At 39.8% G+C, this 17,150-nt stretch overlaps 1 protein-coding gene across 2 annotated transcripts in view; it reads left to right on the forward strand.

Annotated features, from left to right (window-relative positions):
* eif2ak4 (eukaryotic translation initiation factor 2 alpha kinase 4) overlaps window positions 1-17,150 on the forward strand; it is a 78,840-nt gene that overhangs the window by 2,322 nt on the left and 59,368 nt on the right. The window contains exons 3-6 of one of the 2 annotated variants that reach the window (XM_061895390.1): window positions 8,857-8,959; window positions 9,064-9,237; window positions 16,804-16,884; window positions 16,981-17,126. In XM_061895390.1, coding sequence (XP_061751374.1) covers window positions 8,857-8,959; window positions 9,064-9,237; window positions 16,804-16,884; window positions 16,981-17,126 — 504 coding nt within the window. Of the gene's footprint in view, window positions 1-8,856; window positions 8,960-9,063; window positions 9,238-11,147; window positions 11,225-16,803; window positions 16,885-16,980; window positions 17,127-17,150 lie in introns of those variants that run through there. The other variant, XM_061895391.1, reaches the window with a different exon arrangement.

Here is a 17,150-nt window from a genome sequence, read left to right on the forward strand (position 1 = left end):
CGACTTTTTACCACAATTTTCTCACCGAAACCTGCCGGTTGACAAGTGGTCGGGAACCATGTTCGCTTGACCGCTCTGATCCATAGTAAAGCTTCACCTCCGGGAATTTTAAACAAGGAATCACTGTGTGTTTGTGTGGCTAAAGGCTAAAGCTTCCCATCTCCATCTTTCTACTTTGACTTCTTCATTATTAATTGAACAAATTGCAAAAGATTCAGCAACACAGATGTCCAGAATACTGTTTAATTGCGCGATGAAAAGAGACGACTTTTAGCCGCAAATGGTGCTGGCTAATATGTCTTCTACAGTCCGTGACGTCACGCGCACATGTCATCATTCCGCGATTTTTCAACAAGAAACGCCGCGGGAAATTTAAAATTGTAATTTAGTAAACTAAACCGGCCGTATTGCCATGTGTTGCAATGTTAATATTTAATCATTGATATATAAACTATCAGACTGCGTGGTCGGTAGTAGTGGGTTTCAGTAGGCCTTTAAGAAAATGTGATGGACAAGAAGGCGAGGAACACTTTTTATTTTGACACATTCGCGCCGTACCTGCTGTCAAAACTCTAAAGGCCGACTGCACAGTTCCTATCTTCACAATAAAAGCGCTGCTTCCTCTTGCCTGCGCTAACAAAATAAGAGTCTCAGAAAGCTGGCGTGCACAAGTTAGCAAGCTACGGAGCTAATGGATTTCTTGTAAAGTGTATAAAAATGAGTATGGAAGCTGGACAAATAAGATGCCAAAATCCAACCACTTTCATGTGGTATTGGACAGAAAGGAGGACTTTTGTTCTCCATTTGAAAATCCCGACGTTATCCGCACTTCTGTCGGATTCCAATCAATGCAAGTCATCCAAATCAGGCAATACTCCAACGTATATTCTTGTTTTCCTGAAAGAAAGGACTCTATTTGTGTTAAACATTATTGCATTATCATTAAAAACCTTTAATATGTTAACAAAAATGTATGTTTCATAAATACAAACATATAAATTATTTATATGAATGAGGTAGATCCCCTCGACTTGAAAAGTAGCTCGCCTGCAGAAGAAGTGTGGGCACCCCAGCCCTAAAGGGACATGGATGTTTTGTGAGATCTCGCAATACTTTTTGCTACTTCTTGCGAGATCTTGCAAAAGTTTTTTTTCTTATGCCAATGAACCGGAAGTAAAACAGACACAGCAATGGAGGAGCGGGAGCCTACCCATCATCTGTGCTCTGTTGTGGGACTGTTATACGATTTGATGTCTGTATATGTTAGGCCAATACTAAAATAGAAATCAATAAACTTCTCCCACGGATAATGGGTAGGCTCCTCCATCAATTTGTCTGTTTCACTTCCGGTTCACTACAGCTGTGTCTGTTTAACTTACGGTTCACTGACATAGAAAGAAAAAAAACTTCTGCGAGATCTCGCGATACATTTTTTCCCCTCCATGTCCCTTTAAGGGCTCCGTAGCAGACCATTGTTTTGGTTGCTGCGAAAGACAGAAATTGAGAAAAAAACCTGACAAACCTGTCCATCCATCCATTTTCTACCGCTTGTCCCTTTCGGGGTGGCTGGGGGTCGCTGGAGCCTATCTCTGGAGCCTATCGGGCGGAAGGCGGTGTACATCCTGGACAAGTCGCCACCTCCTTGCAGGGCCAACACAGATAGGCAGACAACATGAACACTCACGTTCACACACTAGGGCCAATTTAGTGTTGACAATCAATTATGTCTCTTGGTGTAATTTGTAATGAGGCATGTGCAAAAAATATGCAGACCAAAAGTGAGAATACAACATCAAAACAAATACAACATGACTAGAAACTAGTGCTGTCGAATAAAAAAAAATTAATCAGATTAATCTCACTTTGTAATTTTGCAGTAAATTACTTGCTTACAGTGGGGCAAAAAAGTATTTAGTCAGCCACCGATTTTGCAAGTTCTCCCACTTAAAATGATGACAGAGGTCTGTAATTTTCATCATAGGTACACTTCACCTGTGAGAGACAGAATGTGAAAAAAAAATCCAGGATTTCACATTGTAGTAATTTTAATGAATTTATTTGTAAATTATGGTGGAAAATAAGTATTTGGTCAACCATTCAAAGCTGTCTCTGATGGAAGGAGGTTTTGGCTCAAAATCTCACGATACATGGCCCCATTCGTTCTTTCCTTAACACGGATCAATCATCCTGTCCCCTTAGTATAAAAACAGCCCCAAAGCATGATGTTTCCACCCCTCTGCTTCACAGTAGGTGTGGTGTTCTTGGGATGCAACTCAGTATCCTTCTTCCTCCAAACAGACGAGTTGAGTTTATACCAAAATGGATACAGCAGAGGATTGAGAGAATGTAATGTGGTCAGATGAAACCAAAATAAAACTTTTTGGTATAAACTCAACTCGTCGTAATATAAGTGAAAAAAGGTGCGAATCAGGTAACAAATGAAGGAAAAATTATTAATTCCCAAGAAAAACAGCACGGGGTCTATCGTCTGGCGGTGGTTTGGCTTCAAGTAGGAAGATGTAGAACCGACAACCGTAATATGTCAAGTATGCGGCAAAAGCGTTGCTACAAAAAGTAGTATTACTGTTATTTAGTAGCATAATTTGAAATGTCATCTGCTAGAGAATGAAGAGTGCTTGAAACTCCACATGTCAACATCTCCGGCTGGTTCCACACCAACAAACAGAAGGAGAAAACATCTGCAGGAACCTACCACATAGCAAAGGACATACACTATTTGATTTCCTATTATGCAGCTCATTATTATTTGACTATCTTGTGTGACATTGCACAAGAGTGCACTTTATTTGTTTTGAACTATTGTAGTGGCATTCTGTACAAAAAGTGGACTTAAATTTAGTGTTGTTTTGCTATGTCATCTAAGTGACATCATGCACAAAAATGCACTAATAGCTTGTTTTAAAATGTCTCTGACAATCTTGCACTTTCAGTTTTGAAATTACATGAATGTTTGTGCCACTGCTTAATAATTGTTTAATAAATACAGTTTTGGTAAATTGACTTAGTTGTGATTTCCCTCTCTGCATGAAAGTTTAATATTAGCGTATATTAATGCAGTATGAACAAGAATGTTTTGACACATAGAATCATCATATTGCTGTGATTATATGCATCAAGTGTTCATTCAAGGCTAAGGCAAAATATCGAGATATATATCATGTACTGTGACATGCCCTAAAAATATTGAGGTATTAATAAAAGGCCATATCGCTCAGCCCTAATTTTAAACCTGTGCGCCGATGCCAACAAATTACTTCAGTTTTATCTAAAGTTCTATCGGACTGTGTTTTGGAATGAAATTGGCCAACTCCCATCACTCTTCTTTGCACCGTGATACCATAGGCGCCGACGTGCAGTCAAAACAAATAGTGTGATTAATCTTGATTCATTGATGATAACATCTTTTTTTTAAATACCTAATTAATACATTTGATTGTTTGCAGTGTTAAAATTAACTTCCATCCATCCATCCATTTTCTACCGCTTATTCCCTTTCGGGGTCGCGGGGGGCGCTGGCGCCTATCTCAGCTACAATCGGGCGGAAGGCAGGGTACACCCTGGACAAGTCGCCACCTCATCGCAGGGCCAACACAGATAGACAGACAACATTCACACTCACATTCACACACTAGGGCCAATTTAGTGTTGCCAATCAACCTATCCCCAGGTGCATGTCTTTGGAAGTGGGAGGAGTACCCGGAGGGAACCCACGCATTCACGGGGAGAACATGCAAACTCCACACAGAAAGATCCCGAGCCTGAAATTAACTTGTTTATTAAAAAGCAAAATTAAAAAATATAGGTTATTTAGGATAACAAATGTATACGTGAGAGTCCTTTAATACACAATTTCATTCCTGCATTCACTGGATTTATAGGCATGTGCAGATGCAGAGGTTGCATGAAATCCAATGGGGAGAACGTCTGGCTAGTTTTGGAAAAGTCTCTAGATACTAGCATGGTGGGTATCCGTTAGGAAAAGAGTCTGTTGTGCTGGGGTCCAAACCTATTGCTTTTTAGTAACAGTGGCGCGTACTTAGGCTATGTCCACACAAACATGGAGACTTTCAAAAATGCATAGTGAAGTGAAGTGAATTGTATTTATATAGCGCTTTTCTCCAGTGACTCAAAGCACTTTACATAGTGAAACCCAATATCTAAATTACATTTAAACCAGTGTGGGTGGCACTGGGAGCAGGTGGGTAAAGTGTCTTGCCCAAGGACACAACGGCAGTGACTAGGATGGCGGAAGCGGGAATCGAACCTGCAAACTTCCAGTTGCTGGCACGGCCACTCTACCAACCGAGCTAAACCGCATATTTGGGGTTAAAACGATCTCTATCCACACAAGTGTAGTTTCAAAACTATCCACACACAAACGCGTACACCTGCTTTCATGGATATTTCAGGCATGTGATTTTTCCATCTTAAGTCGGAATTCCGTCTTTTTTAATCTCGGGGGAAAAAAAAAATTATCGACCAATCAACTACGGCGTAATATAATATTACGCCGTAGTTGATTGGTCGATATGTTCCTTGTGACCAATCAGGACATCTGTAATGAATGATGACGTTATTACCGCCATTTTCCAAATGTAAACGATGTCGGTTCTCGAAAGGACGCTTCACGAGTAAAATAAATTGACAAGCATGTTAAAAATAGGTTTCGATGGGACTGGATGGAAAGGGAAATCACTGATACTGTTGGGAAGAAGGAAGTTCCGACTTTGTTCGGCGATTTTATTGGGAAAATCGATCGTCCCAGAAAAGTTTTGTGCACGTGGTGTCATGATAATATTGACTATGGATCACGAGGTTTCAAGGCTTTGGAAGTATATGCGAAACGCCAAAAACATGTGAAACAACTTGAAACAAGGAAAACAAACTTTTCACCAGCTGGTACTTTTGGATGTCAACCGAAAGTGAGCAAACCCTACGGACTTCATCCTTTGTTTACATCGACAACTGCCGTAGACATCGAGAGGAAAGATCCACCCAAACAACCCACTTCAGTTGCAGACAGGGTAGTTAATAATAAGGTAAGCTAAAAAATATTTGCTTGCGAAATACGCATGTTTGTTTTAAATATTAACCAATTATTGCTTTGCGAAATATAAATGGGGTTTTCTAAAAATAAAAAGCCACGTGAAAATATATTCTGAAATTACAGAAATTCAAAGAGTCTCATTATTGATTCCTGTAGCGGCTACTCTGTTGTTCCAACAAGTTTCGAAAAAATAAAAATAAAGATTGTAGAGTAGCATTGAGGAGGAGGTTTTATGATGCACTAAATTCCTGAATAAGCACTTGTGGAGATATTTCTAGATTCAAAATGTTAATTTATTTTCACAAACAAAAAATATTCACCGTGGTTGACTTTCTATATGATAAAAAATAAACTTATTTAGTAGTAAACAATCAATATCACTCCTCACTCTTTCAATATGACAGACAGACAAAGGCAGTGCCCAGGTGTGCTGTCCTCCTAATTATAGGAGGAAGAAGTTGCCCACCAGGAGCGTGAGCAGCTGAAAACAGTCAGTCAATTTAATTTATCTGAAACATCCAATAATCCATCAATATTATCATTGGCATGATTTGATTCCATTGTCAAAACAATTAATAAATAAATAATATAAATAGGCCGCAACAATTCCAGTTAATAATTTATTTGAAATAAATTTGAATATAATACTATTTTGTAATATTAAGTTCTTATGTAGTCTCATGTTAGGGAAAGCTTGTGTTTGGGCTCTCCGAGCAAGTAAATGTGTGAAGTGAACTGAAGTAATGTGGTAATACTGTAAATAATCTGTAGATAATAACACTGATCAATGTGACACCTGTGGATGTGAAATGAACACAAGATGTAAATATTAGTGACTAAATACTGTTGGGACTGAACCATATATAGTGATTCATTAGGATAATTGGGGTATGTATTTTTATATTAATGATGTTTTCATGTCTTTAAACACTAAAATATTTTATTTAAGTGGTGCTGTCTTTGTTAAGTTTAGCATGTTAAATTGGTGAAAAACCGGGAGCTTCGGGGGGCGTTGCCCCCCCTTGTCCCCCATACCCCCGGATATTTTTTTCAGTCTTTTTCATTGTGGTCAATTCACATGCCTGATATTTTGTCCAATCAGAAGACTGGAAAAAGAAGCAACAGCTGATTTGGTGCAGCATTACATCTCTATTATGTTTATTTTGATATACTAGACATACAATGACATGTACATGCTCTTTAAAACCAGCCTTCATTAAGTATCTTTTTTTTAGTGTTTAAAGCTCGCATGCACGCCTGTGCTGCTGAAACCCAATACTCATAACATTATAACAAGTTTCGCAACATGGTGATGCTATGTTCAGCAACATTGTGACGTATTGCATGTGCAGGGAAGTGTACATTTTTTCTAAAATCAGCACGCACAAACGAGCCAAGGAATCCCTTTTGCATGTTTTAAGTGCCTATATAAACTTTGTGGTTCGAGTGTCCGTCCTGAGATCGGTAGGTCATGAGTTCAAACCCCGGCCGAGTCATACCAAAGACTATTAAATGAGACCCATTGCCTCCCTGTTTAGCAGTCAGCATCAAAGGTTGGAATTGGGGATTAAATCACCAAATGATTCCCGAGCGCGGCCATCGCTGCAGCTCACTGCTCCCCTCACCTCCCAGGGGGTGAACATGGGGATGGGTCAAATGCAGAGGACAATTTCACCACACTTAGTGTGTGTGTGACTATCGTTGGGATTTTAACTTTAACTATAAAGCACACAGAGGTGTGTGTGCCGCTGCAAAACTCTTGTGGAATTGTAACACATTTATTCATCAATATAGTGGTATAGTACAAGTGAAAAGAAATGTATATTATTTTTAACATCAGTACACACTACAAGGAAGAGGCTACATCATGTTATTTTTAGTTGCTTGGTCGTTTTTTACGCGCGTGCGCGGTCGCACCCGGTTCCATCTACAAAAATGAAACCAACATACATAAGTTAACTTCATGATCTGTTGTTAAATAAGGATTAAAAACATTATATAATGTTGCACCTTTCTTATAACACAGAGCAAAAAGTATTGCTTGTCAAAGTCGTCCCATCAGGTGGAGAGGTTTGACAGTGATCGTATCCAAAACAGCTGACTGTCATTAGCGCTGGCGGGAGTGTCGCAAAGCCCATTTTGATGTCTTTTTTTATTAATGTTGACTGAAAATAGCTGCATGTTTATATTCAAACAGTAAGTCCTCTAATTGTGCGTTTAAAGCCAGCAAGGCAGTGTTCTGGAGCTCTGTAAATGACAGCACAGAACCGTGACGCCATCATAAGTCTCAGTTTGTGCTGTGTACACGCATATGCTAAGCGGAGAGTTTTGGAACGCTACGCTTTGGCCGACGTTTGCAAAAGTCTGCGTTTTTAAAGACAAAAGTAAGTGTTTGCGTGTGGACACCTGGCCTAAACGCAGAGATACGTATGTGTTTATTAAGTATTCGTGTTTGTGTGGACATGGCCTTTAACGCATGCTGAGTAAGACTCCACAGAAGTGAGGTGACCGGCCGCAGCAGCTTTTGGAAAGGTTTGCTGTTGGACTGTGTAATCATGGAGCTCTGTGGGCGGGGTTCCCTTCACTGGGCTTCCAAGACAAGCCGCTTTTGCTCTTTTGCCGCTGCGTCTCTGAAAGTTTTTGAATTGATATGCAGCATCGCCTGCTTTTTAAACCCTCATTTAATGGTGGCAGCCAAAATTGTGATTTTAATAAAAAAAATATTATTTGTGCTGCTCTATCAGGATATCCAGTCTTTAAAAAAGTTTTTGTTTGAACACACATAGTGTTTATATTGTGGGTAATCGGAGTCACCCACCTCTTCGTATCATTGCAGCTACTATGTTTTTAAACTGGGTGTGCACCACTTTATGTATCGTCCCCTTCTTCATCTTCTTATTTATTTGTTTTTTTTGTACCTTTGTGCATTCCTTGACTCCACAGCATTGACAGGCTCACTCACGCTATTACACTTACAGTACTCCACTTTGGTTCTTTCCAAGCACAAGAAAGAAGCACCTCTTACTTACTTACCACTCTAATTGAGTTCCGATTGACGAGAGCTTGCATTTTTTAGGCATATGGCTAATTTCAAATTGATTTGTGTTTTTATTAGGGAGGGTGGCATAGGCATTCTGTTCACGTTGATTGGAACGTAACAAAAAAATGTGCTTGGATTTGTGCGTGTGCAGCTTTTAATACATAATAATTGTTTCTTATGTGGCTGTTTTCTGGATTTAAACATGCTAATTTTTGGTTGAAAATTCACACAAGTCTTAATGAGGCCCCAGGTGCATGACGCAGGTTAAGGAGCAGAGTTATATAAAGACATCTACCGTGTGTAGGTGGAACATCAAGCTACATTCACAGACAGTCCCATATTAATAATAATATTGTGCGCGTTGGTGAACAGGAAGCACCAAATATAAATCTGATGGTCCAAATTTACATGTGGCAGAATGGGTAACTCTGGTATCAAATGATGTTTGAAGTGTTTTAATTCTCTTTAATAAGGGCCCCACTTTTACTGACCAACAAAAAAATAGAAAAAAACAAAACAAAGTCACACATGTTATACTTAAAATTGCCTCTTGTGTCTTGTAAAATCTCATCTTTTGGCATTTGTTGCAAACCCTTAACAATATCTGTGTTATATCTTCTTATCAATGCACTCTAAAATCAATTGTATATTTAGTCTAGTTACTCTGAAACATGTTTTTTTTAATTATTATTAGGCCTGTAAGTGTTTATTTTAAGGGGATCTCAGTGAGTATGTGCAATTTCAACAGACCTCCAGACCTGGAGCTAAAGAATGTTAAAGGTCTCTCAAATGATAACCTGCAAACACTCCAGGGTGAACTTACCAAGCTGGCAGCAGCACGTTGTGGAGAGGTAACAATGAACGCACAACCACACACACATACAAAAATGTTTGAATATTTAAAAGAACGCTGCTATCTTGCCTAACTTGTGTATGTCTACCGCTCAACACACAGGTGATGATTTACGAGCTAGCGGACCACATTCGGGGATTCCTGAGCGAGCACAACAAGCCTCCCCCACGGTCCTTCCATGAGGAGATGCTGAAGAACCTTCGAAAGCAGCAGGAGAAGCGAGACCTGGAAGAGAAGCAGAGAATAGACCAGCAGCGCAAGCAGGTGGAAGAAATGGTAGGGAAGATTTACATTACAAGATAAGGGTACAAAATAAGTTCCCTACTAAGTTCCTTGCTTTTGCTTAAGTATGGTATACTGCAATCTAATTTTCTCTGTTTCCTCTGGTAATGTGACCTTAAAGGGGAACTGCAATTTTTTTTTTAATTTTGCCTATCGTTAACAATATGTATTAGAGACAAGAACACAAGTCTTTATTTTAAGATTTTAAAGATGCTAAAAAAAAACGGTTGAAAGATGGAGCGAATGGGAGTCACCATTGTGGCATTCACAGCCCTCTGAAGCCACTTTAAAACCCTCCAGCAATGTATTATATACACAGTGCAAATTTATATATAATGTAGTAACAGACACGTTCATAACAATATTTAATATGTTCAATAGTTTTCAGTATTTTGATTATTTTAATAATTTCTTACTGATTTTTTTCAACAATGTATGTTCCTACTTCTGGAATCAAACAGGAGTGTGTTTTCTAATCACGGTAGACTTGGTAACACAACGAAGACAACTATTTTTGGGCAAATGAGGATTTACAACCTTATACTTTTAAAGCTAAATATACTGCTACCTATAGAAGCGAGCACAAAGGAAGAGTGAGATGTTGGAGTAGGTGGAAGCCGGGAGATGGGGATGAAAGGGATTTAAACGCTACAAATATGGAATTTTGAGTCAAGCTATTTTGACATAAATGGAGTGCTTACCGATAATTAACGGGAAACGTCACTGGCCAGTTGGACCGGACGAACAACTGTCCCATCGAGTGAGTCACTTTAATATCGATCATGAAATGTGCAGTACGCCATGCATGTTATCACAACTTCAGTACATACGCTGTTTGGCTAGCTCAGCTGTGTACAAACAAAACATGAAATTTGGGTAATACTTTACAGATACTGTAATGTGATTCTTCATGTTTTTCAGTCAGTGCAAATTGGTGTCGTATCTCTGTTGTGCATTACACACCCAAACGCGTTTATCTCTTGCCGTAGTTCGCTTTTAGGGCTAATACAAAAGCACGCCGATGTTTTACAACGATACAAAAGGACTTTCGCTCTTACAATAACAATTTTGCTACAGTTTGGTTATTATACAGGTTACAGAATGTAAATCAAGTATTGTTAACATTTTTTTAATGTATTTTAAAGTGGTTTAGAGGTAGAATTGATTGCTCCCATTAGCTGTATTCCTAGCCACCGAGAACGAGACGATATTTATGTTAGAAGATGAAAAAAAACAAAAAACTTTTGTCTTGTTGTCTTTCATAATGATTGTATGCGATAGGCAAAATTACAAAAAAGTTATGTTCCCCTTTAATGACAAAAACAGGAGATTGTCAGTGTCAAACTTAGCTTCTTTATGATATGATTCCCTTGCCCCAATGTTCAATCAAGTGATCAGTTTTCAAATGTTCACTGCTTAGAGGATGTGCAATTTTTGGAGAGATTTGCCTGGCATTTACAATCTCTTTTTAAGAAAAGAACACATATTTGTTTCTTTTTTAATGCATTGTAATTGTAATATACGACAAGTACGAGGTGGCTAACAATTCAGCTAGAGCCCTCTAAAAACATACTTCATTATATGTTGTGACCTGAATGTTAATCAAGTATTAGCGATAGTGGTATTATAAGCGCTAACACAGGGGAACTACTTTAAGCGGCGCAGTGATCACAAAGAGCTAACTATCTTATGCAGTTATTGACATACTGAACTGTTGAGCTCCTGAATTGCCTTGGAGTTGGTAAAAGTTAATTCTAGATTATAAATCATGCCCCCCACTTGTACAGTAGAAGGTTGTTGCCACAAATTTCTCAACTTTGACACATAACTTATACCCGCAGGTGGCGAGAAAGACACGAAAAGACACTCTTTCGCGTCACTTTGTTTTTTAATCCGTGAGGATTATGATAAATTCTTCATCTAAACGGGAAGATATAAACATCCCATCAGTTGGCTTCCCAGTGAGCGCACACGTTGTACAGTAAGTGATTGTTTTATAATGTTTGTCATTTGTATTTCTTGTGTAGCACTTAGCAACAGTGCAACTTGCTCAATCTGCTTATCTCTCAGCTTCTAAAATTGGTAGATCATCCTCTGTATATTTGGGCTCAAAAATATAAAGTACTGTATCAACATTTGTCTAAACGCAGCTGTTGTTGGCTCTCTTGTAGTCTGCCATGATTAGAAGTTGTTGAAGGAAATGGCAAATGTTGTGATGCATCTGTGAAATTATTGCGCTGATGTATGCTTCAAATAACAAGAGTTATTTTGAATGTGGCTGTAACTTCATTACATATATACTGTACTTGCAGCTTGTATATAAAAACATTAACAGGGTCTTTTTTTAGAGTGTTTTACTGGTGGAATAGGGTGAATCTTATTACCTCCATTGTTAGCTGACTTTTGCTAGAATGTATTTACTAGTTTAGAATGCATACAAAGAAAATTATGTGTGCTTGTTTCACTTAAGGATTGTGAAAGGACAAAGAGGCTGTTTGCAACTTGCTCAAAGTTGCATTTTATAAAACCCCAAAAATATAACTTGACCACCAGCTAGCTTAAATTACAATTTGTATTTCTTAGTCACAATTACAATTGCTGCTACAACACTTCCGCATGGGCTCCATGAAACGTTGTTTTGATTAGATTTGAGAATTGTAAATCACTGCTGTCTCATTTTAGGGCATGCACGCTTATTGCACATGTCCATGCGCCCGCAATGAGATTTTTGAGAATTAAAAAAATAATTTAATGGAAGAGGGGGGGGTGAATCACAATGGTCATGGCTCCTCCAACACAAGCACCTTCTAAGCATGTAATGGATGGGTGGATCTTTATTGTCATTGCACATGTACAACAAAAGTACATTTTCAGCACAAACCTTTTCGAGATTAGACACACATTGTACATGGTAACAGAACAAGAAAGCTGATGGGTCGCCACTTATGGCGCACCATAAAAGGTGGGGAAAAGGTAGATGCTTGGGGAGGATGAGTAAACATAGAGTTGATCTCAGACTTCTCTCAAAAGTTTAGGGGCCCAGTCTGGAGTGAGGAAAAAAAAACTTGATAGCAAAGCATATATACATATTACGACATACAACTTCAGACTTGTAACAAGTAGTAAGGGGGAAGGCATCTGGCCCAAAGCAGCCAACCGGTAGGGGTGTTGCTTTGTTTTCTGTCATACCAGGTAGGAGGGGAGAAGGGTCGAAGGCATGGGATGCAGGGTGTGGTACGTGTGTGTGTGTGGTGTGTATTTTTTGTTTATGCATATGTTTGTGGAAGCCTGCAGCTAGTCTCTGTCCCGCGACCTTGCCGCTCTCGCAAACGCGATAGCACAGCCAGTCAGTCCAACAAAAGTCAACAAACAGGTGCATGTCCATGAAAGACAGGGAAGGAGTTTGTTGTGTCTTCACTGCACTGTCCTCTGGGAGATGCTCTAAGCAGCTACCTTGCAGCCAAGGAAAACCATTCAGGTTAGAATGTTTGTTTTTGGGCAAGCAAAAATGTATTTAAACTTTTCACTTTGTCTATTTCTGGTCCTCAAATATATCATACTTCACCATCAATCCAATCCAATCCACTTTATTTATATAGCACATTTAAACAACAATAATGTTTCCAAAGTGCTGCACAGCCATGTTAAAACAATATTAAAAACAATATTATACTCCACCACTGACTGAATAAAAACAAAAAATAAATAAATATAAAACCAATATAAAAACAATCTAAAAATAAATACGATTAAAAACAATTTTAAAGGGTAAAAGCAATTAAAACAGTGAAATAGAAATCAAAGTGTATAAAAAACACAGAGGACAACAGAGGACAGAGGACCACACAACTCACGTAGTGTTAAAAGCCAAAGAATAAAAGTGGGTCTTAAGACGAGACTTAAAACATTCCACTGTGGAAGCAGTTTCAACATGGAGGGGCAGAGTGTTCCATAGCTTAGGGCCGACCACAGAGAAGGCCCTGTTTTAAGTCTGGTCTTGGGCACCACGAGCTGGAACTGGCTCTCGGACCCCAAAGCGCGCGCAGGAGTGTAAATTTGGATGAGGTCCGAGATATACTGAGATGCCAGTCCATGTAAAGATTTAAAAGCAAACAGCAATGTTTTAAAATCAATTCTAAAATGAACAGGGAGCCAGTGTGCAAACTGAAGAATTGGGGTTATATGCTGGCGTTTCCTGGCCCCTGTTAAAAGTTGTGCCGCCGCGTTCTAGACTAACTGCAACCGGGCGAGAGCTTTTTGGCTAATGCCAGCAAAAAGTGCATAGCAGTAGTCTAGGCGACTTGAAATAAAAGCATGCACGACTTGTTCAAAAAGGTTAAAAGATAAAAACGGTTTTACCTTTACTAAAAGACGAAGATGATAAAAACACGATTTTAAAACGCCATTGACTTGTTTGTCAAGTTTAAAATCGCTGTCTATAGTGACACCATGGCTGGTTACTTTGGGACGCACATAATTTTGCAATGTTCCCAAGTCAGTGAGGGCCGGACCAAAAACTAAAATTTCCGTTTTTCCCTCATTCATTATTAAAAAATTCTGGGCTAACCAAGCCTTGAGGTCGCACAGACTGTTGAGAAGGGGTGTCAGGGGACCGTGGCCTTTTCAAATCAGCATATAAATTTGACATTTATCTGCATAAAAGTGATAGAACACTCCGTGTTTCCTAAAAATCTCTCCAAGAGGGAGAATATATAAGAAAAAGAGAATGGGGCCTAGAATATATCCCTGGGGGACACCACAATAAAGCGGGGCAGAAGAAGAGGTGGCATCCCCCAGCCTGACAGAGAAGGACCTCTCTGATAGGTAGGATCTGAACCACTCTATAACGGAGTCCCCCTGACACCCACATAGTCTCTCAGGCGGTCTAAAAGAATTGTGTGGTCGACTGTGTCAAAGGCAGCTGTAAGATCTAAAAGCACTAAAATGGCAGAGCAGCCAGAATCAGACATTAAAAGCAAGCCTTTAAAAGTGCAGACTGAAATGGATCAAAAGTGCAGACTGAAATGGATCTAAAGTGCTATTTTCATCTAAAAAAGGCTGCAGTTGTTCCAGAACACATTTCTCCCAAATTTTTGACACAAAAGTTCATTTGGAAATGGGCTGATAATTTGACAAACTTGTCGGGTCAAGACCTGTTTTTTTAATCAAAGGCTCAACAACAGCTCTTTTACAAAAGGAGGGGACACAGTCAGAAATCAAGCTGCTGTTGATGATGTCCCTGACAGACAAGTCAATAGTGTCCCAGATTTCTTTAAAAAAGCGAGGGAGAACTGGGTCTGTGGGACAGGACGAGGGTTTTAGCTTGCCGACTATTCCTGTAAGTTCAGGCATGCACACAGGCTCAAAGTGACAGAACACAGCCGAGCACTGAGTGGCCACATTAAAACTCAACGGAAAACGAGAAAGATTTGCCCGAATAGAAGCAACCTTTTCATTAAAAAAGGAGAAACATTTTTTACAAGTTTCATTTGTCATCTCCAGTGAAGTGCTTGGATTCGGTTTAAGAACATTACTAATGGTATTAAAAAGAACACGTGGCTTGCTGATGCTATTTAAAATTAAGTCTGACAAATATTTAGTTTTCTCAGCTTTAACCACACTTTGATAATTTCGACAGTTTTCTTTTAAAATTTGATAGGAGACTCACAAGTGATCCCCTTTCCACTTGCGCTCCGCCATTCGCCACTCACACCGAGCTGTGCGTGTGGTTTCATTGAGCCAAGGCTCCGGTTTTGGTTTGGGACGTATAGCTCTGAAGGGCGCTACACTCTCGAAAATCTCAGAACATGTCAAAAGAAAAGAGCACATCAATTTTTCATCAGAGCAGACGACGTCTCCAGATTTGGCTAATTTTGCAATAAAGTCCAAAATCGCAAAAGTCTGAGTGCCCAAAGTTCTGCTCGCAACTTCCAATAATTTGTGGCAGCTTTAGGGTACTTTGAACGGCTGCCAGCATCTTCCAATTTGTCTATACACCAGGGCAACGCTTTCTCCATTAAGCAAATGTCCTTTTTTAATGACCCCTAATAGGAAGATATCTTCAATGTCCTTGACTAAAAGGCTCACCAGGCACACGGAACTCCTTTTCTTCCTAGTCCGTTGTGTGTCCAGACAGGCAGGTTCCCCCAAAACTAAGATATTTTCAATTTTGTTAAGAGGCCAGTTGATCAATTCAATTGTTTATATTTTAAAGATCAGTGCAAAAAGAGGTAACAAAAAAGTTAAGACAAGACAAAACAAAGAAGCGAGCAGGAGATATAAGGGAGAGGGACAGGAAGCGTCCGCTTTGAATGAGTGCCAGTAACACAGCAGCTGTATTGTTAAAAAAATGTAAAGGTATTTGTTCTATTGGGCAGCTAATCCAAAATGCTAAGAGCCAGCTAGGGTCAGAGGTCACATTGTTGAGTGTGGTTAGTGTTAAAAGCCTTTTAGATTACCTGTCTGAGACTCACTACAGGAAAGAGGTGGACCTCCTGACCATGTGGTGTAGGGACAACAATCTCTTGTTGAATGTCAGCAAGACAAAAGAGATTTTCAATTTCCAGAGAGGCCACACTCAACACCTGCCACTGACCATCGGTGGTGCTGCAGTGGAGAGAGTAAGGAGCACCAAATTCCTGGGGGTGCACATCAGTGAGGACCTGTCATAGACTACCAACACAGCATCACTGGTGAAGAAGGCCCAACAGCGCCTCTACTTCCTGCGAAAACTAAAGCGGGCAAGTGCTCCACCACCCATCCTGACCACTTTTTACAGAGGCACCATTGAAAGCATCCTTTCTAGCTGCATCACTGTGTGGGGCGGCAGCTACACTCAATACAACAGAAGAGACCTGCAGCGCATCGTGAAAACAGCTGGGAAAATCATTGGTGCACCACTCCCATCTCTTCAGGACTTATACACCACCCGCCTCACCCGCAAAGCACTCACAATTGTGAGTGACGCAAGCCACCCTGCACACAACCTGTTCAGCCTCCTTCCCTCTGGAAGAAGATACAAGAGCCTCCGCTCTCACACCACCAGACTCACCAACATCTTTCACCACCAGGCTGTTAGGCTGCTGAACCCCCCCCCCCCCCCCCCCCCCCCCCCCCCCCAAATCCTCAGTCCGATCCAACAGGCTGTCAGGACTTTGAAATCCCCCTGCCCGGAACAACCTGAACTCTAAACCCCATGACCCACAGAAAAAATGACTACGCAAAATTGCACACATCTGCTGCTATATCATAAGTATTTGCACTACTGATGAAACACTCATTGTTTGCAGCCATATCCTATTTAAAAAAAACAGGAACTATATATATTGTCATTTTAGTAGGTAGACATATTTACGTTGCACTTTACTGTTGTTTTCTTTTCTTTTTGTCTACGCATGGGAGAGTGCGAAACATGTAAAGAAATTGACAAATAAAGCTGACTTGACTGTCTGTTTTTTTCACTTATTTGTGAAGAGAAAATAGTATTTCATATCTACTGAATTATTTATTTAATTTGCTCACATAAGTTTTGTCAAAACCTAATCGTTTTCCTTCTTGCAGGAAAAAGAAATCTTGGCTGAAATCCAGAGAAGAGAAGAGGAAAAACGAGAAGAAAAGAGGAGAAAAGAGATTGTGAAACAGGTCTTGGAGCGTTATAAATTCCACCAGTTACAGAAAATTGAGCTCAGATGTACTGTTTATTTTGACATACATTTTATGCTGGGCTAATGATCACAGGAGCAACTTGAGAGTATGGAAGAGTCTATCCCTGCTACTATCCTGGGAAAGAGCCCGCCTAGTCCATGTGGGACTCCTCTTGATGTCACAGATGCCAGAAAAGGAGTCGCACACCGCCGTCGGACTACATCGAATTCTCGTCACAGGTATGCAAACACTAAAATTGAGAG

This window comes from Nerophis ophidion, linkage group LG03, assembly GCF_033978795.1.
Source record: "Nerophis ophidion isolate RoL-2023_Sa linkage group LG03, RoL_Noph_v1.0, whole genome shotgun sequence".
Taxonomy (NCBI): Eukaryota; Metazoa; Chordata; class Actinopteri; order Syngnathiformes; family Syngnathidae; genus Nerophis; species Nerophis ophidion.